The 21,925-nt window shown below is 44.1% G+C and overlaps 1 protein-coding gene across 4 annotated transcripts in view; it reads right to left on the bottom strand.

The window, feature by feature from the left end:
* Window positions 1-10,892: 10,892 nt before the first annotated feature.
* LOC118153814 (nuclear pore-associated protein 1-like) overlaps window positions 10,893-21,925 on the bottom strand; it is a 29,791-nt gene continuing 18,758 nt past the window's right edge. Inside the window, exons 3-6 of one of the 4 annotated variants that reach the window (XR_013532710.1) lie at window positions 18,845-18,917; window positions 17,617-17,765; window positions 16,101-17,134; window positions 10,894-13,948 (exon numbers count right to left, since the gene is read on the bottom strand). Coding sequence is in view for 1 of the 4 variants with exons in the window: in XM_035301059.3 (XP_035156950.2) it covers window positions 13,824-13,948 (125 nt within the window). In the remaining 3 variants the exon portion in view is untranslated. Of the gene's footprint in view, window positions 13,949-16,100; window positions 18,918-21,925 lie in introns of all 4 variants that reach the window. The other 3 variants (XR_013532708.1, XR_013532705.1, XM_035301059.3) reach the window with 3 other exon arrangements.

Raw genomic sequence — 21,925 nt, 5'->3', positions numbered from 1 at the left:
TTAATTCAGTTCCTTTCCCCGTATATCACAGCAATATTTTGCTTACAATTTCATCATGATTCAAGAAAGCATGGCAGGGGGCCCTTGAACGGTTTAATTAAAGAAGACATCTTCAATTCTGTCTGTTTGTTCCTTTCCAGGGATTACTCTTTGCTCTGCCCCAACCATGTCCTGGTCAATGCTGCCATGTTCCTGACTGACTTTGCCTCTCTGTCTAGAGATTGGATCTAGGGGCAGGCACCTGACCCGAGAAGGCCTGTTAGCACCTCTCTTGTGGGCCATAAGAGGTAGGTTCATGGCAATAGAATGATCTCATAATTCTGAACTCAAATCAGACAAATCTGTGAGAGATGTTCAGATCAAAAAGTAGGACATCTCTCTTCATATTTCCTAGAAAGGTTTTGAAATCAAATTCTACATCCATTCCTCTAAATGAAAAAAAGCCAGTCATGAAAAAATTACATATGATATTATTCTATTTATATGAAATGTCCAGAAAATGTGAATTTTATAGAGACAGAAAGTATACGACTGGGCTTAGGACTAAGGGAACAGGATATTGGTAAAGGGTATAGGGTTTCTTCTCAGGTGATTAAAATGTTCCAAAATTGACTATAGTGATGGTTGCAAGAATCTGTGAATATACTAAAAACCATTGACTGGTAGATTTAAATAGGTCAGTTGTATAGTATGTGAATTATATCTCAACAAAGCTGTTCAAAATAAATTTCTAATTAAAAATTTTTTTTAATAAAACAAATGACATAACTTCCTAGTGTTATTATTGATCTCAAATCATCTTTAAGAACATACGAAACAATTTTCATTAAATTTAGAAGTTTATTGTCTGTTATCATCACTTTAAATATTTTTCTAGGCTTTTGAGCTAAGAAATGACAAATATTTGAAAGAAGAATAATTACCATAGCTTCAAATATATGACTTATGCCTAGGGAAATAAGTACAATAGCACTAAATATTCAAAACATAAATAAATAGAAGAATCCATCAAATTTAAATATCTTTAAGGTTAAACAAAAAGCATATTTAAGTATCATAGGTTTCTAACAATTTCAAAGTTGGATATGAGAAAAAAGACATTTATGTAAAATAAAAGTCACAGAGGCAGGAGGATCCCTTGGGACCAGAAGTTTGAGACTAGCCTAGGCAACACAGAAAGACCCCATCTCTACCAAAAAAAAAAAAAAAAAATTCTTAAAGTATGTGGGCTTGGTGGCTTGTGCCTGTAGTAATAGCTATTTAGGAGTTGAGGAAGAAGGATCCATTAATCCCAGGAGTTTTGAGTCTACAGTGAACTATGATCACACCACTGCATCCCAGCCTGGTCAATAAGCTGTCTCAAAAAAAAATTTTAAATAGGCCGGGCACAGTGGCTCAAGCCTGTAATTCCAGCACTTTGGGAGGCCAAGGCGGGTGGATCACCAGGTCAAGAGATCGAGACCATCCTGGTCAATATGGTGAAACCCCATCTCTACTACAAATACAAAAAAATTAGCTGGGCACGGTGGTGCGTGCCTGTAATCTCAGCTACTCGGGAGGCTGAGGCAGAACTGCCTGAACCAAGGAGGCGGAGGTTGCGGTGAGCTGAGATCGCCCCATTGCACTCCAGCCTGGGTAACAAGAGCGAAACTCCATCTCAAAAAAAAAAATTTTTTTTTAAATAGTCATGCAAGTACAAAACCAACCAAGTGACCACTTGAGGGGGGACTTGCAGATTTCATGAGTAAGCGGTGACTCAAGTATTGGATAAACTGAATCCAGCTAGTTGTCTACATAATCCACATTTCTTTCTTAAGTTTTGAAGCCTATCACAGCACCAAAGAAGGCAATATCAACAGTTCTGTGGTGTCAATGCCTGGATGTCTATTAGCTCTGGGTCTCACACCCAGCCTTTATTTCCAGATTCAGCCTTTATTTCCAGATTTAAGTAATCCCACTTGATATGGTTGGGCTTTGTGTCCCCACAAAAATCTCACGTTGAATTATAATCTTCAGTATTGGAGGAGGGGCCTGGTGAGAGGTGACTGTATCATGGGGATGGATTTCCTCCTTGATATTCTTGTGATGGTGAGTTCGTTCTCATGCAATCTGATTGTTTAAAAGTGTGTAGCACTTCTCCCCCTCCGGCTTCTCTCTCTCTCTCTCCTGCCACCATGTGAAGATGGGCTTGCTTCCCCTTCCCCTTTCCAACACGATTCTAAGTTTCCTGAGGCCTCCCCAGCCATGCCTCCTGTACTGTCTGTAGAACTGTGAATCAAATAAACCTCTTTTCTTTCTAAATTACCCACTCTCAGGTAGTTCCTTATAGCACTGTGAGAACAGACTAATACAGAAAATTGGTACCAGAAAAGTGGGGCATTGCAATAAATATACCTGAAAATGTGGAAGTGACTTTGGAACTGGGTAAATGGGCAGAGGTTGGAACAGCTTGGAGGGATGAGAAGAAGACAGGAAGATAAGGGAAAGTGTGGAACTTCCTAGAGACTTGATGAATGGTTGTGACCAAAATGCTGATAGTGATATAGTGAAGTCCAGGCTGAAGAGGTCATAGACAGAGATGAGGAACTTACTGTGAGCTGGAGTAAAGGTCACTCTTGCTATGCTTTAACAAAGAGACTGCAGCATTGTGTCCCTCCTGTAGAAATCTGTGGAACTCTGAACTTGAGAGATGTGATTTAGGTTAACTGGTAGGAGAAATTTCTAAGCAACAAAGTGTTTAAGATGTTGCCTGGATGCTTCTAAAAGCCTACGTTCATTTGCACAAAGAAATGACCTGATATTAGAACTTACTGTAAAAGTGAAGCAGAGCATAAAACTTTGGAAAATTTGCAGACTGACCATGCAGGAGAAAAGAAAAATCCATTTTCTGGGGAGGAATTCAAGGCTGCAGAAATTTGCATCCATAAAGAAGAGCCAAATGTTAATAGCCAAGACAAGCAAGGAAAAAGCCTCCAGAGCATTTAAGAGACTTTTGCAGCAACCCCTCCCATCACAGGCCTGGAGACCTAGGAGGGAAAAATGGTTTCATGGGTCAGGCCCAGAGCCCAGCTGCTTTGTACAATCTTGGGACCTGGTGCCCTGAATCCCAGTCACTCCACCTCCAGCTGTGACTGAAAGAGGTCAAGATGTATCCCTATTTCAGAGGTATAAAAATGTGAGAGAAAAATAAGGTGCATCATAGGATAAATAAAATTACATTGATGGGTGAGCATCTTTTAACCCTAGGAAAATTTAGAATCAAGTCTTCTGAAATCTCTGGAACTCTACTAGCATTCCTTAGTGGATATGGATTTTAATTTTGGGAATATTGAAAATTAGGTATTAAAAGGCTTAAGGGAATCAAAACCATGATATTAATATTTTGGTGTTTGGAAACACTCTACATATTTGGAATCCTATGTATTTGTAATATTGAAGAGAGTTTAACCTAGTAGAGTAACAGTCTTTTAATTCTGATTAGAAATACACAATTGAATTATTAAGTTAGACTTAGGGTGCTGTGTTGAAATCCTACCAAGTACATTCACAATATTAGAACATCTAAGAGAAATTCAGATTCCCCTTATTTATAAAGTTAATTCATTGTATTTATACTAGCTATTTAAGTGCTCAGGAAATTTTTTTGTTTTTTTGAGCAATTAAAATATTTAAGAAGACTATAAAATATATTAAATTGATTATGTTTGATGTATTGAAGCAATTTAATTAACTGAGTCTTTAAACAGACCAAAAAATATTTAAATATTCCATAAAAAGTGACTGTTCACAATTGATATATTTATAAACAGAATGAAAAGTTCTGTAAGAACTAGAGCAATAATAAATTGCAAAGAATGTGCTTAAATCCAAAGGAAACTTCTGAAGAGTGTTTTCTGCAAGTAAACCCCTCTTTCAATGTTACCATGAAGCTCAACAGTTCAGAAAGGCTCATGGCCCCAGCTAGCCAATCAGAGTCCTTGCCTGGAATTATTCGAATTGACTCTGGGGAAAGGGGTTGCTTTTCTCTGGTAGTGAGAGCTTGCAGTCTAGAATCTGGCAAGCTGTCTCTGGCTTTGTCTTCGGCTGTGTGGAGGAATCCACTTTGTATGGAGAATGAAGCTGATGGGTAGAGAGAAATAGAGGTAAGACTAAAAGAAAGAAAAAGAGATTGAAAGAGAGGGAGAGAAAGAGGGTATGGGTGTTCTGCTGGCCTTCAAGTCCTGGTTCCATCTGTTCTAGCTGCACATCACACTTTCTGCAGTCAAGTTGTTCAATTCTTCCTTTAATTACATGGAATATCTCAGTATCTTTTGAACAGGTGACACTCATTTATTCCAGCAGGGGAGTGAGGAAACCCCGGTGCCATCAGGCACTGGGGGTGAGAGTGTGAGTTGGACAACCTCCCTGGCAGGGTGAAACACTACTGGCAAAGCTAACGCGACACCTATCACAGACCACGAGGCCACAAGCTCACAGTGACATCAGAGACGTGCGCACAGTCACACTCAGGCGGGCACAGCCCTGTTCACAGCACAGAAAGACAACCATCCACGGGGGCATGCATGTGCATGGGACACTCGAGGCAGCACTCTGTCCTGAGAGCGAGCTTCGGAGCAGGAAACGCAAGGCGCAGGAAAGAATATAAACATGGGAGGTCCGCTGCATCTGAGTAAAAACAAAAGGGAGGGGCAGGCACTTGGGGGAACAAATATTCCAAGAAAGAAAGAAAATAAACCAGGAGTGATGATGCTATCTCTGGGAAGGGGCCTGGCAGGCGGCTGGGAAAGAGATGGGCTCGCCTTGTACATCCTTTCGTGCTGTGTGCAGTTTTTCAGTGATTATTTAGGGGAATAGGTAATACATGCACAAGGATCAAAAACGTGCTTTCTTAAAATTAAAACACAGGAGAAGAGAAATGAAGTTAATAACACCTCCTCCTCAGGGTCTCTGGGTACAGCTACACAACCGTGCTCACAGATTTACAGCACACTTGTGCCTCGGCACACAGAGCTGGGACACCGCAGTCTGGGGTTATTATGCTAACTATGGGATGAGAACCCAGAGGGGAAACAGGGTGCAAGGAGATGAACACTGTCAAAAGTACCAAGTTCGGGCCAGGCTCAGTGGCTCATGCCTGTAATCCCAGCACTTTGGGAGGGCGAGGTGAATCATGAGGTCAGAAGTTCAAGACCAGCCTGGCCAACATGGTGAAATCCCATTTCTACTAAAAACATAAAAAATTAGCTGGGCTTAGTGGCAGGCGTCTGTAATCCTAGCTACTCAGGAGGCTGGGGCAGGAGAATTGCTTGAACCCAGGAGGTGGAGGTTATAGTGAGCTGAGATTGTGTCACTGCACTCCAGCAACAAAGTGAGACTCTGTCTCAAGAAAAAAAAAAAAAATAGATATATATAGCACCAAGTTCAGCATTTACCAAGCACTGGGGAAGAGATGTGCTCGCCTCATACATCCTTTACCATATGCCAAGCATTGGGCTAACGTGTTCCCCTTCTCACCCTCCCTGACCACCACCACCCCCCCCAAACCTTCCTGTGGGCTCAGGCAGCTGGAAGACAAGAAGCCGTGGCCCCCGATGGGTGACTAGGCGGGAAGGGCCCCACTTCCCTGGCCTTGACTTGGAAGGAGGCTGCTTCCTGCTGGCAGCATCTGAGAGGCTGGGCTGGGTGATGGAGGAAACAGCAGCTGGGGACACCCCTAAACAGTGTCTAGCCAGGAAGTCTGGTTCGCCATGAGCCACCAGGATGAAAAGTAGGCAAGAAAGGAAAGGGAAGCCCTGAGGGAGGTAGGAACCCAGCGCCCAGAAACTACCCAGTGGGGACAGGTCCCCACGGAGCTTCTGTCTACAAAGGAGCCTGGGTCAGAACCTACTGGACAGGAGTTGGGCCCGTTTGAAATCATGGGAGGGCAGCCCCGGTGGGCAGTCATGCTGAAGCCCCGAGGCCTGGGGTTCAAATCCTACCTCTGCCACTTGTCTGCTGTGTGACCTTAGGCAAGTCCTGGTACCTCTCTGGGTCTCCGGTTTCTCATCTCCAGAATAAGAGAGATGTAACAGGTCATGGGTACAGAAGTGCCAAGGCCCTGAGGTTGGAGTGACCGCGGATGTTTGAGAATCATCTAACAGGCTGGTGTGGGCTACCGGGTGCACCCTGCCTGCATGGTAGCCTTGCTCTGCAAAGAGCAGTTAAATAAATACTAGCACCTACTTCACAGGCTGCTGTGAATTTCAAGTGAGGTAACCCGGGTAAAGTGCTGACGACCTCAGCGGGCATGAGGATGCTCCTCCATCACTGCCCCTCATCTTCTACAACCTCTTCTGCCCGTACTGCCACAGCAGCCTCGCTGTCACCCCACCACCACGATCCGTCCCCCACACAGCAGCCTGAGCAGTCTTTATAAAAGGAAAACCAGATGTCGCTAAAGCCTCTGATGACCTCCCATTATGCACAGAATGGAATCCCCACGCCCCACCTGGCTCTGCCTGGCCCTGCTGTAGCTGCCACAGCCTCCACACCTCTGACGCCACACTGGGCTTTTTTGGCTGTTTGACTTCTTCCTTTTATACTTTATGTATTTATTTAACTGCTCTTTGCAGAGCAAGGCTACCATGCAGGCAGGGTGACCTCCGAGCTCCACTACCCCTCCCCCCAGTCAGTGGACCCCTCGGAAGAGACCCTTCCCTCCATCAGTGAACTTTGACCCCGGCGGCCCCGCCCCCTCCTCGAGGAAATGCCGTCCCGCTGCCAGCACCCGGCCCACTACAAGCCCCTGGCTGGACCCCTTATCCTATCGGCTCGGCGCCGCAGTCGCTGGCGGTCTAGATGCTCGGCCTGGAACTCCGCGCCCTCGAGACTCCTTCTGCTCTCTTACGCCGCCGCCACCGCGGTTACTGGTGCCGCCATGTTGAATCCCCAAAGACTATCTGGGGCTGCCCCCCCCACCGCCCACCAGTCCCCATAGTAACCAAGCTGACCGGCAGTGGGCAGGACCAGAGCGGGGCGGAGCCGGGCTCCTTCGCCAAGCCCACTCCAGCCTCCTATTGGTGCAGAGCATCCAATCGAAGACATTCGGGCAGAAAATGCCAAGCGCGGATTGGAAATTTTGAAAAAGTGCGGGAAGGCTGGCTCCCGGCCCACTGAGGTCCTTAAAGGGGAAATGACTGTTGGCCCAGAGCGGTGGGTCAAGCCTATAATCCCAGCACTTTGGGAGGCCGAGGCGGGTAGATCATGAGGTCAAGAGATCGAAACCATCCTGGTCATCCTGGTCAACATGGTGAAACCCCGTCTCTACTAAAAATACAAAAAATTAGCTGGGCATGGTGGTGCGTGCCTATAATCCCAGCTACTCAGGAGGCTGAGGCAGGAGAATTGCCTGAACCCAGGAGGCGGAGGTTGCGGTGAGCCGAGATAGTGCCATTGCACTCCAGCCTGGGTAACAAGAGCAAAACTCGATCTCAAAAAAAAAAAAAGGGGGGGGGGAATGACTGTTTTCGTGTGATACCGATTTCCCAACTTCCCCCTAAAAGGAGTTAGGGGCTGGGAGAAAATAACGGGTTAATAATGGCCAGAAATAGTTCTTAAGCACTATTTGCATTTTTCTCACTGCATACACAACCCTCTGGTTTAATGTCATTAATACCCATTTTACAGATAAACTGAGGTTCAGAGGGTGAAATAGGGGGCTTGGCATCATAAAAAGAAGGTAATGCTGGTCTATCTGAGCCTGGGAACCTAATACTGTTTGATCTTTAATTTTTAAATTAGTTTTTAAAAAGTAGCTAGTCAAAATGTTGGAAACAAACACCAGACATCCTATTTTTAGAATTCTTTCCTTTTATTTTTCTTTAGTATTATTATTTTTGAGACAGAGTTTTGCTCTTGTTGCCCAGGCTTGAGGGCAATGTCACCATCTCAGCTTACTGCAACCTCCACCTCCCGGGGTTCAAGAGATTCTCCTGCCTCAGCCTCGAGAATAGCTGGAATTGCAGGCATCCACCACCATGCCCGGCTAATTTTTTTGTATTTTTAGTAGAGACGAGGATTTTGCCATGTAGGCCAGGCTGGTCTTGAACTCCTGACCACAGTTGATCCACCCCCGCTAGGCCTCCCAGAGTGATGGGATTATAGGCAGCAAGAAGGCTGGCATCCAGTGAATAAGATTGTGGAGAAAAAAGCCCGCACGGTGGCTCATGCCTGCAATCCCAGCACTTTGGGAGGCTGAGGCAGGAGGATAGCTTCCGGGGTTCAAGCAACTCCTGGGTGACTGCCACCATGACTGGCTAATTTTTGTTATTTTTAGTAGAAACAGGACTTCCCCATGTTGGCCAGGCCTGCCTTGGCCTCCCAAAGTGTTGGGATTCCAGGCATGAGCTACTGCACCCAGCTGGAACTGATCTTAAAGAAGAAGAAAGACTAGTGTTGCTTTTCTTAGGGAAAAAGAAGACATAGATAAAGGTATATATGTGCAAATATTCATCATTAGAAAGTACTATTTTAATGTTTATTGTAACTATTGCTTTTTATATATAATATTACTGATGTATCGTAGTGAACTTGGGCAGGCACAGTGGCTCACACCTGTAATCCCGGTAAATTGGGAGGCTGAGGCAGGCAGATCACTTGAGATCAGGAGTTCAAGACTGGCCTGGCCAACATAGTGAAACCCCAGCTCTAATATGAAAATTAGCCAGGCGTGATGGCTCATGCTTGTAATGCCAACTACTCAGGAGACTGAGGTGGGAGGATCAATTGAGCCAGTGGGGGAGGGGGATATGTGAAGGTTGCAGTGAACTAAGATCAACCACTGCACTCTAGCCTGGGTGACAGAGCCAAACCCTGTCTCAAAAAAAAAAAAAAAAAAAAAAAAAAAAGTGGCTGGGTATGGTGGCTCACGCCTGTAATCCCAGCACTTTGGAAGGCTGAGGTGGGTGGATCACCTGAGGTTGGGAGTTAGAGACCAGCATAACCAACATGGAGAAATCCTGTCTCCACTGAAAATACAAAAAAATTAGCCAGGCGTGATCACACCTGTAATCCCAGTAAATTGGGAGGCTGAGGCAGGCAGATGACTTGAGATCAGGAGTTCAAGACTGGCCTGGCCTCCCAGCTCTACTTAAATATGAAAATTAGCCAGTGGTGATCACACTGTAATCCCAGCACATGCCTGTAATCCCAGCTACTTGGGAGGCTGGAGTAGAGAATTGCTTGAACCTGGGATGTGGAGGTTGCACAGAGCCGAGATTGCACCATTGCACTCCAGCCTGGACAGCAAGAGTGAAACTCCATCTCAAAAAAAAAAAAAAAAAAGTAATTGAATTCCCTATTATTGGACATTTGGGTTGCTTCCTGCCCTCTACGCCAGACCCTCTCTAAATCTACTTTACCTACATGATCTTTCGTTTTGTTTTAGAAACGGTCTCTCTGTTGCGGAGGCTGGAATACAATGGCAAAGCACACGATAACCTTGTATTCCTGGTTCAAGCGATTCTTCTGCCTCAGTCTCCTGAGTAGCTGGGACTACAGACATGTACCACCACACCCAGCTTGTTTTAAAATTTTGTGTAAAGACTAGGTCTCAATACGTTGACCAGGCTGGTCTCCAACTCCTGGCCTCAAGAGATCCTCCCACCTTCGCCTCCCAAAGTGCTGGGCTATAGGCATGAACTGATGCTCAGCCTAACTACTTGATCTTATCTAATTGTCACCATTTATATTTAAAGTGGGATCTTAGTCGGGTGTTGTGGGGCTGGCTTGTAATCCCAGCACTTTAGAAGGCTGAAGCTGGTGGATCACATGAGGTCTGGAGTTCAAGACCAGCCTGGCCAACATAGTGAAACCCCCTCTCTACAAAAACACAAAAAACTAGCTGGGCATGGTGACAGGCACCTATAATCCTAGCTACTAGAGAGACTGTGGCAGGAGAATCACTTGAACCTGGGAGGCAGAGATTGCAGTGAGCTGAGATGGCGCCATTGCACTCCAGCCTGGACAACAGAGCAAAACTCTGTCTCAAAAAAAAAAAAAAAAAAAAAATGGAATCTTTAGCCCCACTTAACAGATAAGGAAATTGAGGCACAGGAATAGAGTGGGAAATATGCTACATTTGTAGCAATGAGTGTGTTGCTTTCTCACCTGAAATAAAATCAAAATATTGCCATTTTTAAAATTTGCTGAAAAGAAGCCTCAAAGTCTGGAGGAAGGAAGGGGCTGGGAGTGGGGTCTCCTACCCAAGGAGGGAACCCATATAACAGAAGCCCCTAGCAGGGGGCAGTGGCTCACGCCTGTAATCCCAGCACTTTGGGAGGCCAAGGAGGGCAGATCACCTGAGGTCAGGAGTTCGAGACCAGCCTGCCCAACATGGAGAAACCCTGTCTGCACTAAAAATACAAAATTAGCCAAGCATGGTGGCGCATGCCTGTAATCCCAGCTACTTCGGAGGCTGAGGCAGGAGAATCGCTTGAACCCAGGAGGCAGAGGTTGCAGTGAGTCGAGATCACACCATTGCACTCCAGCCTGGGCAACAAGAGCAGGACTCCATCTCAAAAAACAACAAAAAAACAAACCCTCCTGCAAAAATCCTCCAAGAGCATCCTGTCTTTTTGGCTGTGTGTGTGGGATCCAGGAGGAACTGAGGCTCCTGCCCAACTTTTTGCCCACTCCACATGCTCTATCATCTCCCTCCATATCCTCTTTGCTCAATCTTAGGGTGGCCAAATTTAGCCAATAAAAGTGTAAGATGCAGGCTGGACCTGGTGGCTCACACCTGGAATCCCAGCACTGTGGGAGGCAGGAGGATCACCTGATCCCAGGAGTTCTAGACCAGCCTGGGAAAGATAGTAACCCCCCCGCCCTCACCGAACCTCTCGACCTCCCACCTCTCACTCCCCCCACCACCTCTGTCTCTACAAAAAAAAAAAAAAATTAGAAAATTAGCTGGGCATGGTGGCATTTACCTGTGGTCCCAGCTACTTGGGAGGCTGAGGCAGGAGGATTGCTTGAGTACTGGACATTGAAGCTGCAGTGAGCTATAACTGCACCACTGCATTCCAGCCTGGGCAGCAGAGCAAGACCCTGTCTCAGAAAATAAAAAATAAAAATAGGCCAGATGTGGTGAGTCACACCTGTAATCCAAGCACTCTGGAAGGCCAAGGCGGGTGGATTACCTGAGATCAGGAGTTTGAGACCAGCCTGACCAACATGGTGAAGCTCCATCTCTACTAAAAATTAAAATTAAAAAAAAATTAGCTGGGTGTGGTGGCACACACCTGTAGTGATAGCTACTTGGGAGGCTGAGGCAGGAGAATCGCTTGAACCCAGGAGGTGGAGGTTGCAGTGAGCTGAGATCATACCACTGCACTCCAGCCTGGCAACAGCGAGATTCCATCTCAAAAAAAAAAGGCCTTGCTCAGCTTCGCCTCTCAGCAGCTGCAGGGTCTCTGGCCCTGCAACCCGCAACTTCCTGTGCAGGTCACACAGGGCAGGTGTTGCCTGCCATTAGTTCTGCCTGCCAGTCTCCTGCACACCCAGCCATGGGGAGCTCCCAAGGGCTGAGCCTTTATCAGTCACCTAAGTCACTGTCATTCCTACTGATCGTTGTGCATTCTTTGGTACGAGGCCCTGTGCTAAGCATTTTACCTTTTTTTCTCACTCCTTCCTTCTTCTATACAAACCATGTTTACTGAGCACCTACTCTATACCAGTGATCAGGGTAACAGCTGGCAAACAGAACTGGTAAACAGCAACAACAAGAAAAACCCTGTGGTCCAGGGAACTCACATCCTGTTGGGGAAGACAAGGAACAAATAATTAAGCGTGTATCTATATAGCTGGTCACAAGATCTAAATGCTTTTTTTTTTTTTTTTTTTGAGGTAGAGTCTCACTCTGTCGCACAGGCTGGAGGGCAGTGGTGCGATATCAGCTCACTGCAACCTCCCGGGTTCAAGCAATTCTCCTGCCTCAGCCTCCTGAGTAGCTGGGATTATAGGCATGTGCCACCACACCCAGCTAATTTTTGTGTTTTTACTAGAGACAGGGTTTCACCATGTTGGCCAGGCTGGTCTTGAACTCCTGACCTCAGATGACCTGCCTTCCTCGGCCTCCCAAAGTCCTTCCTGTCTCCATTGTTAAGCACAATTATTGGCATAAAAGAAGTTTTCAATTACCCATTTTTAGACTGCATTCTAGCCTGGGCAATAAAGCAAGACTCCCGTTCTCTCTCCCTCTTTCTCTTCCTCTTTCTTTCTCTCTTTCATTCTTTTTTTTCTTCCTTTCTTTCTCTCTTTCTTTTTCTTTTTTTCTCTTTTTTCCAAAAAAAAAAAAAATTTCTTAAAAAAAAAAGTTAAAATTAGATAAGGCTATTTTTATTCGTTAATATGATTAGGCACAACAGGTTATCACTACACATATTAGAATCGGTCAGATAAAAAAGTGCTGACACTAAATGCTAGCAAAGGATGCAGAGAAACTGGATAACTCATACATTGTTGATGGGAATATAAGAGGATATAGTCATTCTACAAAATAAATAGTTCAGCAGTTTGTCTAAACACCAAAAATGTGGCCAGGCTTGGTGGCTCACACCTGTAATCCTAGCACTTTGGAGGCCAAGGTGGATGGATCACCTGAGGTCAGGAGTTCAAGACCAGCCTGACCAACATGGTGAAACCCCATCTTTAAAGAAAAACAAAAATGCGCTTACCAGATGATCCAAACATTTGGACATTTATTCCCCCAAAATGAAAACTTTATATTCACATAAAAACATGTATATACTTGAATGTTTATAGCAGCTTTATTTGTAATAGCCAAAAAACTGGAAACCACCCTTCTGGTATGTCCTTCAACAAGTAAATGGTTAAACAAATTGTGTGGCTCAGCCATTCTATGGACTAGTACTCAATAGTAAAAAGAAATGAACTACTAATGCATGTAACAATTTGGATGACTCTCAAAGGAATTATGGTAAAAGAAAAAGCCAAAGTTACATTCTGTATGATTCCACTTATATAACATTCTCAAAACGGCAAAATTACAGAGATGCAGAACAGATTAGTGGTTGCTGGAAGGGTGCATGCAGCTATAAAGTGGTAACATAGGGAGCCCTGAGGTGATGGAGTAGTTCTGTATAAAGAACTATAGACTGTTAAAGTGGCTATACCAATCTACACATGATAAAATTGCGTATAATTATACATACACACAAATACATGTGGAAATGGTAAAATCTAAAAAAGGCTTATGGATTGTAACAATGACAATTTCCTGGTTCTTGAGATTAAGTTGTAGTTATGTGAAATATTACCATTAGATTAAACTTGGTGAAGGGAAAAAAAAGAAGCAAAATTCTGATACTTAAATGTATTTCTCTGGGCCATGTGACTCCACTGTGTTAGATCAAGGGTGTAGCTGGTGGCCAAATCTGTCCCATAGACAGGTGATTTTTGTTCTGCACCAATGTTACCAAGTTTTTAAATGTAAATTCCATTAGGTAAAGAGTGCACTTTTTAGTTAGGAAAGTCCTCACTGCCTCTCCAGACCCCATCAGCATTTATGGGCACTTTCTTGCAGGCCCCCCACAGCATTTCCATTTTCCACCTCTGTCTTACATGACACTGACGTCTCATGGCTCCTCCTGTGATGTGATGAAATCTTCTGAGTCAAGGACTGAGGAGGGGAAGCCACGTTCCTTCCATTGAGTCCAGCTACTGCCCTGCCTTGTTTCCAGACATGAGCACAGGAGATGCACATGAGGAGCAGAAGCTGAGCCCTCTCATGGCCCAGGAGATGTGAGGCCAAACAAGATCTCTTTCTATCTCAAACCATTCAGTTTTGCAGAGGTGTGGAAGTTGCTGATATTTAGGGTGATTGACAGGGTGGAGGAATGGGTCCACTTCTTTGCTGTTGTAACGTGATGCAGTGTTTTTGTCCAGGGACCTGGAATTATTCATTTTTTTTTTTTAGGGAACACATTCTTGGCTTCAGTAAATCCACTTATATCTTACAAAAATAGTCACATAAGTATAGATATTACATATTTCACAGATTCACAGATTTTTAAATAATTCTAAATGTTTACCAACAGTGGAATATTTAATTATGGTTCCATGGGTATAAACATGGAAATGTGTCCAGCACATACCACTGAAAGCAAAAAGGAAATTCCAGAACAACATGCATAGTATAGTCTTATTGAAAGCCACAGTAAAATAAAATAATTGTTTCTGTGTATTTTGAAAAATAGACATAGGCTTATGCATAGAGAAAGCCTACAGAAATATGTATCAGACTATTAACAGTTATCTTTGGCAATAAGAAGAAATGGGGAATATTTCAGAGATAATAACTTTTAATTTATGTTCTTTTTGTGATTCCATTTTTTAATTTGAACAAAATTTTCAAAATAGAGAATAAAGGCACAATATTCAAACATCTCTCTCTCAAATACAGCAAGGAGTCCAGTGAAAGCTTGTTACCTTCCTCCGCCCCCAGCCCACCCACGTCACCTATGATCCATTTTCTTGGATCATTTAAAAATTTTTTATGCTTCTAAGAAAAAATACAGGAAGAGATTCTCATTCTCTCCTTTTCCACAAAAGTTAGCACATTATATCCTGCTTGGAACTTCATTTTTCTCCATTCAACAACATGCTTCATGCTTTTTTATTATTTGAAAAACGTCTACGATAAGCTATATTCATTTGAAATTATAATAAATGAGACTTGTTGGACCCTAGGTGGGAGTTGCAACTGTAAGAGGTTTCTCACCTTGAGACAAAGATGGAGGGGCCATATCCAGCAGTGGGGAAGCTAAGCACTATTTCAACTATTTAGACAAATATAGCCATTCAAGTCAAGAAGAATGTAACTGTAGATAATGAATTTGCCCCTCTGATTTTGCTCTACTTAGAAACATCATTCCCCACCTCTAGGCAGATGGCCCTGCCTCTTCATCCCGAAACATCTCTGTCAAAGCTCTCCCGTGCTCTCTCTTCACATCTGCCCTTAAGCACTGCAGGCACCCAGAGCACAGGGACAAGGCAGGGGAGGCTGTGGCAGAGGCAGTGCTGGGAGGGGGCAGCCATTCCGTGGTTTCCAGCCATGGGGACTTGGGCAGGTCACACACCTCCCCTGAGCCTCCGTTTCTTCACTCAGAAAATGAGGAACACAATTCTACTTTCTTCACAGGATTGTTGTGAAGATTAAATGAGATGTGTAAACATTTGCTTATAGTAATTTCACACCACTTTGTTGTGGAATCAAAGACAGAATTCTTACAGAAGTCTTGGTTAGTTAAGAAAACATCCAGGCTGGGCACAGTGGCTCATGTCTATAATCCCAGCACTTTGGGAGGCTGAGACAGGCAGAGCACGAGGTCAGGAGTTTGAGACCAGCCTGGCCAATATGGTGAAACCCCATCTCTACTAAAAATACAAAAACTATCTGGACATGGTGGCACACGCCTATAGTCACAGCTACTCGGGAGGCTGAGGCAGGAGAAACACTTGAACCTGGGAGGCAGAGGTTGTAGCGAGCCAAGATTGTGCCACTGCACTACAGCCTGGGCTACAGAGTGAGACTCTGTCTCAAAAAATAAAAAAGAAAACATTCATTCAAGGATTTGATTCACAGGAAACCCTCAATTTCTTTCCCTCTCTCTTTTTTTTTTTTTTTTTTTTGAGATGGGGTCTCACTTCATTGCCCAGGCTGGAGTGCAGTGGCATGATCTTGGCTCATAGCAACTTCTGCCTCCTAGACTCAAGAGATTCTCCTGTCTCAACCTCTGAGTAGCTGGGATTACAGCCATGTACTACCACATCTAGTTGATTTTTGCATATTTTGTAGAGATGGGGTTTTGTCATGGTGCCCAGGCTGGTCTTAAACTCCTGGGCTCAAATGATCCCCCTGCCTCAGCCACCCACAGTGCTGGGATTACAGCCCGGCCCTGACTGATTTTCCTATTTCCCATAAGCCAGGTTACCAAATTGGTGAAATTAACCATGATGTCATTGTGATGGGGAAGCAGATATATATCAAAAGCAAAGATACAAGAGGTTACATTATTAAATTATGTCATCCTAGAACAAACCTGGCCGCAGGAGGCCTTTGCCAATATTCTGAAAAGCGTTGTGACCATCTCCTTTAAGGCTGTCAAAGGTTTCTGACTGGACTCCAGGCTGCTTCAAGCTCTTTACTTGTCTTTATCAATCTTTTAGGAGGGACCCAGACACAGTGTGCAGAGGCCTGAATCCTCCAGACCATTCTCTCTCCACCAGGAGTCCTGCCCTGGGGAACTTTCCAGCTCCCCTTGGCCTTATGATCCAGAAAATCAGGCCAGAGCCTAAAGATAACAGACATTTCAGAATCAAGCCTGTTCTGAGACTGTGGGGGAAAGTGAAGGACACAGCAGGCTTTCTATATTGGAGACTTCCTATCATACTCTCCCTGACAAGGGAGAAAGGGCAGATGCTGTTTGATTTTGCAGTCTACAATTTGGCTTCTCATTCTCGCTGCTGTCTACACTTCATTATTGACTTCCCTCCCCCGAAAAAAATTCCCCCTAACATGCTCAGTACCCAGCTTCTGGGTATTTCCGCCTGCCTTTGCCTTGGTTCTACCTTTTCAGATTGCGGGATCCCCAGGTGTTCCTTGGAACAGCTCAGATTCTCCATTAGATCTGAGATCTCACCTAATCCTGGGGATTTCCTTAAAGGGAAGCTGGGGAGGGAGAGAGAGAGATATAGAGAGAGACAGAGAAAGAGAGTTACCGCCTTTGCTCTACAAAGTGAAGAGGATCAGGATCTGAACTCTGCCCCTCAGCTCTCAGGAACCCCATTCCCCCTGACAGGGGTGGCAAGTTCATCCTAGTATTTGTGAAGAAATTTGAAAACAATCATTCAGGAATTTTAGGTAGAGAGCTGAAAAACTCCAAGCCTCTGTCACCTGAGGCAAGGACAATACTATGGGCCCTTGCAGGATACACCCATGTTCCACCACCTGCCTAAAGAAGCCAGTGTTCTTGTCAGCTTCTCAAAAGTGATGCGCAGATCATCTTATGCTTGAGCAGAGGAGCAGTCCAAAGAGCTCATTGACTCAAGGGGCATCATGGCAACTGAACTGCACCTGGAGGAGAAGAATCCAGGGCGTGATCCACAATCAGGCCTGAAGCAGTGGGGCCCACACGTGACCCGTCCAGGGTGAGTCATGACCCAAGTGTTGGGGTCCGGCCCATGAGCGGTCCCTCTTGCCATTTCCAGTTTCCTCCCAAAGAGAGGCCAGTTGTGGTGGTTTCATTTCCCATAATCTCCTTAGGAGCACAGGCTAGGGTTTGTACCTTTTTTGGATCAGGTTCCCTGGTGCAGTTGCTGTAACTAAAACTATTAGCAACAACACAGCACCACAGAAGCGAGTTAGTTGCTAATGAAGCTTCTGATGATGCTGTCTTCTAGAGATCACTCCAGTAACTGGAGAGCCTTGGAGTAGAGCTGTTGATAAAACCTATTCCTGCTTTTGTCAGTCATGAGGAGCATTTCCTTTCTAGATAGAGGAACCCAAACCCACATGCCAGCCCACATTTACCCAAAAGCAGTCACTGGAATACTCACTCCTCCTGCATTTGGGTGGAGCCCGAATCACTTTTAGTCCAGCACAAGTGGGTCACTTCAGGCGTTCCCACCTCCATCAGCATCCTTCAGTCCTCCCTGACATCTCTCATTTATGCCTCTTATTGATTCAGAGGTCCTATCCCAAAGGGCTAAAAGAAACGTTAATTAACTTAACCTTTCTACAAAGTAATGAACAATCCATGGATTACATTGAATTCATCCCTACTAAAACTGTCTTCAGAAATTCAGATGTAGTAATCTTTTTCTGAATGTTTTCAAGGTCCCAGGTGACCTTGATATTCCGTAGACAATGTCTTACACAGCAAGGTGCTTCTAGATATGGGAGCCAGCTGGCCTTCCCTGGAATCCCAACTCTAGGTCCCGTTTAGAACATGAGGCCCAATTTTGAGAAGCTCTTTGTATGCAGCATTCACTCAAAGTTCACAGGTTTACGAAAACACAGATTAACATTCAGAGGAAAGGGAAGTGGCAGAGGTGAAGATGCCTGGTCAGTCTGGCCACAGTGTCCTGGGGGAAATGTCCTATATGAACAGAGGGAACAAATACAAGTGGTTTGGTGGGGAGAGGAGCAACACAGATGAAAGGGACACTGTCCAGACAACCTCCCAACTCAGGAGAAAGGACAGAATTCAAAAGAGAAAAGAAGACACAGAAGCTGAGGGTTGCCAGAAAGTCAGAAATAACTTAAGACAGTGAAAATCAGTCACCTTTAGATGTGACTATGATTTACTGATAGGAGAATCAATGTCACTCATATTTACTAAATACTTTGATATTATTATCAGTGTAACAGTACAAGACGGCTTTCAGCTCCTGACTCTACCAGATTGCCCTAAATAGAGGCCCTGGGTGGTGGTAGCTCATTCTGAAACCAGGAACCAGTTCAGGCAAATTTTATCAGATTCATGCTTTGCTGAAAATATTGGCATGTATCCCAGCCAATGAGGAGTAACTCAAGGATGGTCCTGCTTCCCACATAAGGGAGTTCTGGTCCTGAGGAAATGGGACTATATTTGAAGGTAACAAAAGGGATTAGATGGGACATGATGGTGTGATGAGTATCCCAGTGACTGTTCAGGTAAACTTGGGTTGGACACATCGGTTTCTATTCCTCTATCTAGAGAAGGAAACATTCTTCATGACTGACAAAAGCAGGGTCAGCTACTGATCGTCGGCACTGCTCCAAGGCTACCTTTCAGTTACTCACATTTGAAGTCCAGTGTTCACTCATGTCAGCTCCAAATCCAGTTTCCGGGAAAATACAATAAATGGTCAGTCCACTAGAAGTGAAGAAAGTGGTTTTTGATGTGTTTGTTGTGTTTCTGAGAATATTTACAAGAAGAGAAAGAACAGAAGCTTCCCAGATGTGCTGCAGTCTGGCAAGATTTCATTTTAAGCAGAGATTTTACCCACCATGACCTATTTTAGTTTATCTCACATACGTGGGGTTGAGCAACCCAGGAAAAACAGGAAAAAGAGCAATGGCGATTGATGCTCATTTGACTAAAAAATCCCAAGGGCCCAGGAGTTCTTTAACTCTGCATCAAACCGCAGAAGAGAGCACTGCAGAGGCAGCATATTGACATGGCTCCAGGTCATGTTTATGGCACTGTGTCCCTAATCTGTCCATCTCTGCTTTGTCCTAAAACCTCAGGTGACCAGCCCTTCTTAGGCTTCAAGGACTTGAAACATGGTCTGTTACTTTCCTGTGTTTTCTGGCAATTTTATCTATATCTTCACTGATCCATCTTAAGATAAGACCCTAACAAGGGTGTTTCAATGATTTAAGCACATGCTTAGGTTCCAAAACATTTTGAAGAGAAATAACAGTAGTATTACACTGGAGCCAGCATGCTGAATACTACTTAACTTACCCCTTTATTCCTCACAACAACCACAGAGCCAGGCATTTTTAATTCTTCTTTTACAACTATAGAAATGGAGGGTCTCCAAGTTTAAGTGTCTTTCCCAATGTTACATGGGAGTTAAGAAACAGATTGTGATTTGAATCTGAAACTATTTAATTCCTAAATCAGCAGCTTTCATTACACTTTGTTTACTTAGTTATTATTTGTGTCTTCCAGTCAGCTATTGTACTCACTACTTACCTAATAAATAGTAGGTCCTAAATAAATATTTGTAGAATAAATGAATACTATCTCTCTTTAAGACCTAAAGATTGGAGGTGGGCCAGGTGCGGTGGCTCACACCTGTAATCCCAGCACTTTGGGAGGCTGAGGCAGGAGGTTCACCTGAGGCCAGGAGTTCAAGACTAGCATGGCCAACATGGTGAAACTGCGTCTTTACTGAAAATACAACATTAGCTGGACATGGTGGTGCATGCCTGTAATCCCAACTATTCGGGAGGCTGAGGCAGGAGAATCACTTGAACCCAAAAGGCAGAGGTTGAAGTGAACCAAGATCATGTTATTGCACTCCAGTCTGGGCAAAAAGAGCAAAACTCCATTCAAAAAAAATAAAAACTGCTGGGCATGGTGGCAGGCACCTGTAATCCCAGCTACTCAGGAGGCTGAGGCAGGAGAATCACTTGAAACCGGGAGGCAGAAGTTGCAGTGAGCCAAGATTGCACCGCTGCACTCTAGCCTGGGTGACAGTGTTAGACTCCATCTCAGAAAAAAATAAAATAAAAAGACGAGGCATAATGGTGGAATGGCAGTTCAGTGTTTGGTTTCATAGTTAACTGAAATATCAGGGTTGGTGTCTTTGTGCCCATGAGAGGTCTAGACAATGCTGCAGCTCCCTGGTACAAGAATGTGAATTTCTTTGTGCCTTGCAGAAATATTTCATGTTGAGGCTTCTTTAGGATTTCACTCTTTCTTGTTGTTTGTTAATAGCTCACATGATAGATCAACCGACTAAAGTTATTACGGTGCTGGAAAATTTGAGTTAGAAATAAATCATGAGAAAAATCTTTTTCAGAAATGGGGAAAGTAAAATTTAGCTTCAAATAATGGTTTCTTAATTTTTTTTACACTGACAATAGTCAAATTCTTTCTCCTGTAACGAGGTAATGATGTAATCAAAATGGTTTGTCTTGCCCTTGACAACTCCTCATCACCCACCATCTCCCTGTTTGTCTACTCTACCCTCTTTTTCCCAGAGCAATAGGATAAAAACATGCCCACGAAGCCACCTCTCACTGTCTCCTACTATGAAGCATTTCCCTGAAACCAGAGTCAAACCAAGAGGGAAGCACAGAGACCCAACTCCAGGGCTCACAGGATGGTGTCACCACAGTTTGTGTCCAGGCCCTCTCAAAGGAATACTTACCAAAACAACCTGGCTCCATATTTCTTGTAGATGATTTAAAGTACCTACATATCCTAAGACTAAGATGCACCAACACCCAGAACAGTTTATCTGAAATGTGAAAACTGTTCTCAGATCTATGAGAAAAGCAGTAGCCTCCTCAGTATTGAATCAATCTCACCAGGTTTTTCCATGAAGAAGTCAGGCTCTTACTTGCCCAAAAGGCTGTTAGAAGTCAAGGAAACTTTTGGTGGCCTTGCAAAGGTCTCATTTCATCACTTCATCTTGCAAAAGGGACATTTCACTAGTTGCACAGATTTCAAACAGGGACACGGGAAACATGACATCACAAAAGATGCAGAATAAGTTCTCAGAAACTTGCACCAAATAAATGGAAATTTATGAATTCCCTGGAAAAAAAAACCCTCAAAATAGTAATTTTTTTTTTTTGATGGAGTTTCACTCTTGTTGCCTAGGCTGGCATGCTATGGAGCAATCTAGGCTCACTGCAAGCTCTACCCCCGCAGGTTGAAGCGATTCTCCTGCCTCAGCCTCCCAAGTAGCTGGGATTACAAACATACACCACCACGCCTGGCTAATTTTTGGTATTTTTAGTAGAAATGGGGTCTCTCCATGTTGGTCAGGCTAGTCTCAAACTCCTGACCTCAGGTGATCCACCCACCTTGGCCTCCCAATGTGCTGGGATTACAGGTGTGAGCCACCGCTCCCAGCCTCAACATAATGATCTTGAGACCACTTAGCAAGATGCAAGAAAATATACACAGGGAAATCAATGAAGTAAGAAACACGATCTAAGACCTGATTGAGAAATTTAAAAGAGAGATAGCTATCATAAAGAGAACCAAATAGAAATCTTGGAACTGAAGAATTCGGTGAATGCAAGCAGAAAAATAAATTTCTGAAGTTGAACACAAGTCTTTTGAAATAATGAAGTCTAAGGAAAAAAAGAGAAAAAAGAGTTTTAAAAAGTAAGAAAGACTATGGGGCCTACGCAACA

The sequence above is a fragment of the Callithrix jacchus genome, chromosome 1, assembly GCF_049354715.1.
Source record: "Callithrix jacchus isolate 240 chromosome 1, calJac240_pri, whole genome shotgun sequence".
NCBI lineage: Eukaryota > Metazoa > Chordata > Mammalia > Primates > Cebidae > Callithrix > Callithrix jacchus.
Note: the sequence above shows the minus strand (reverse complement) of the source record. Positions and strands in the feature narration are given on the sequence as shown.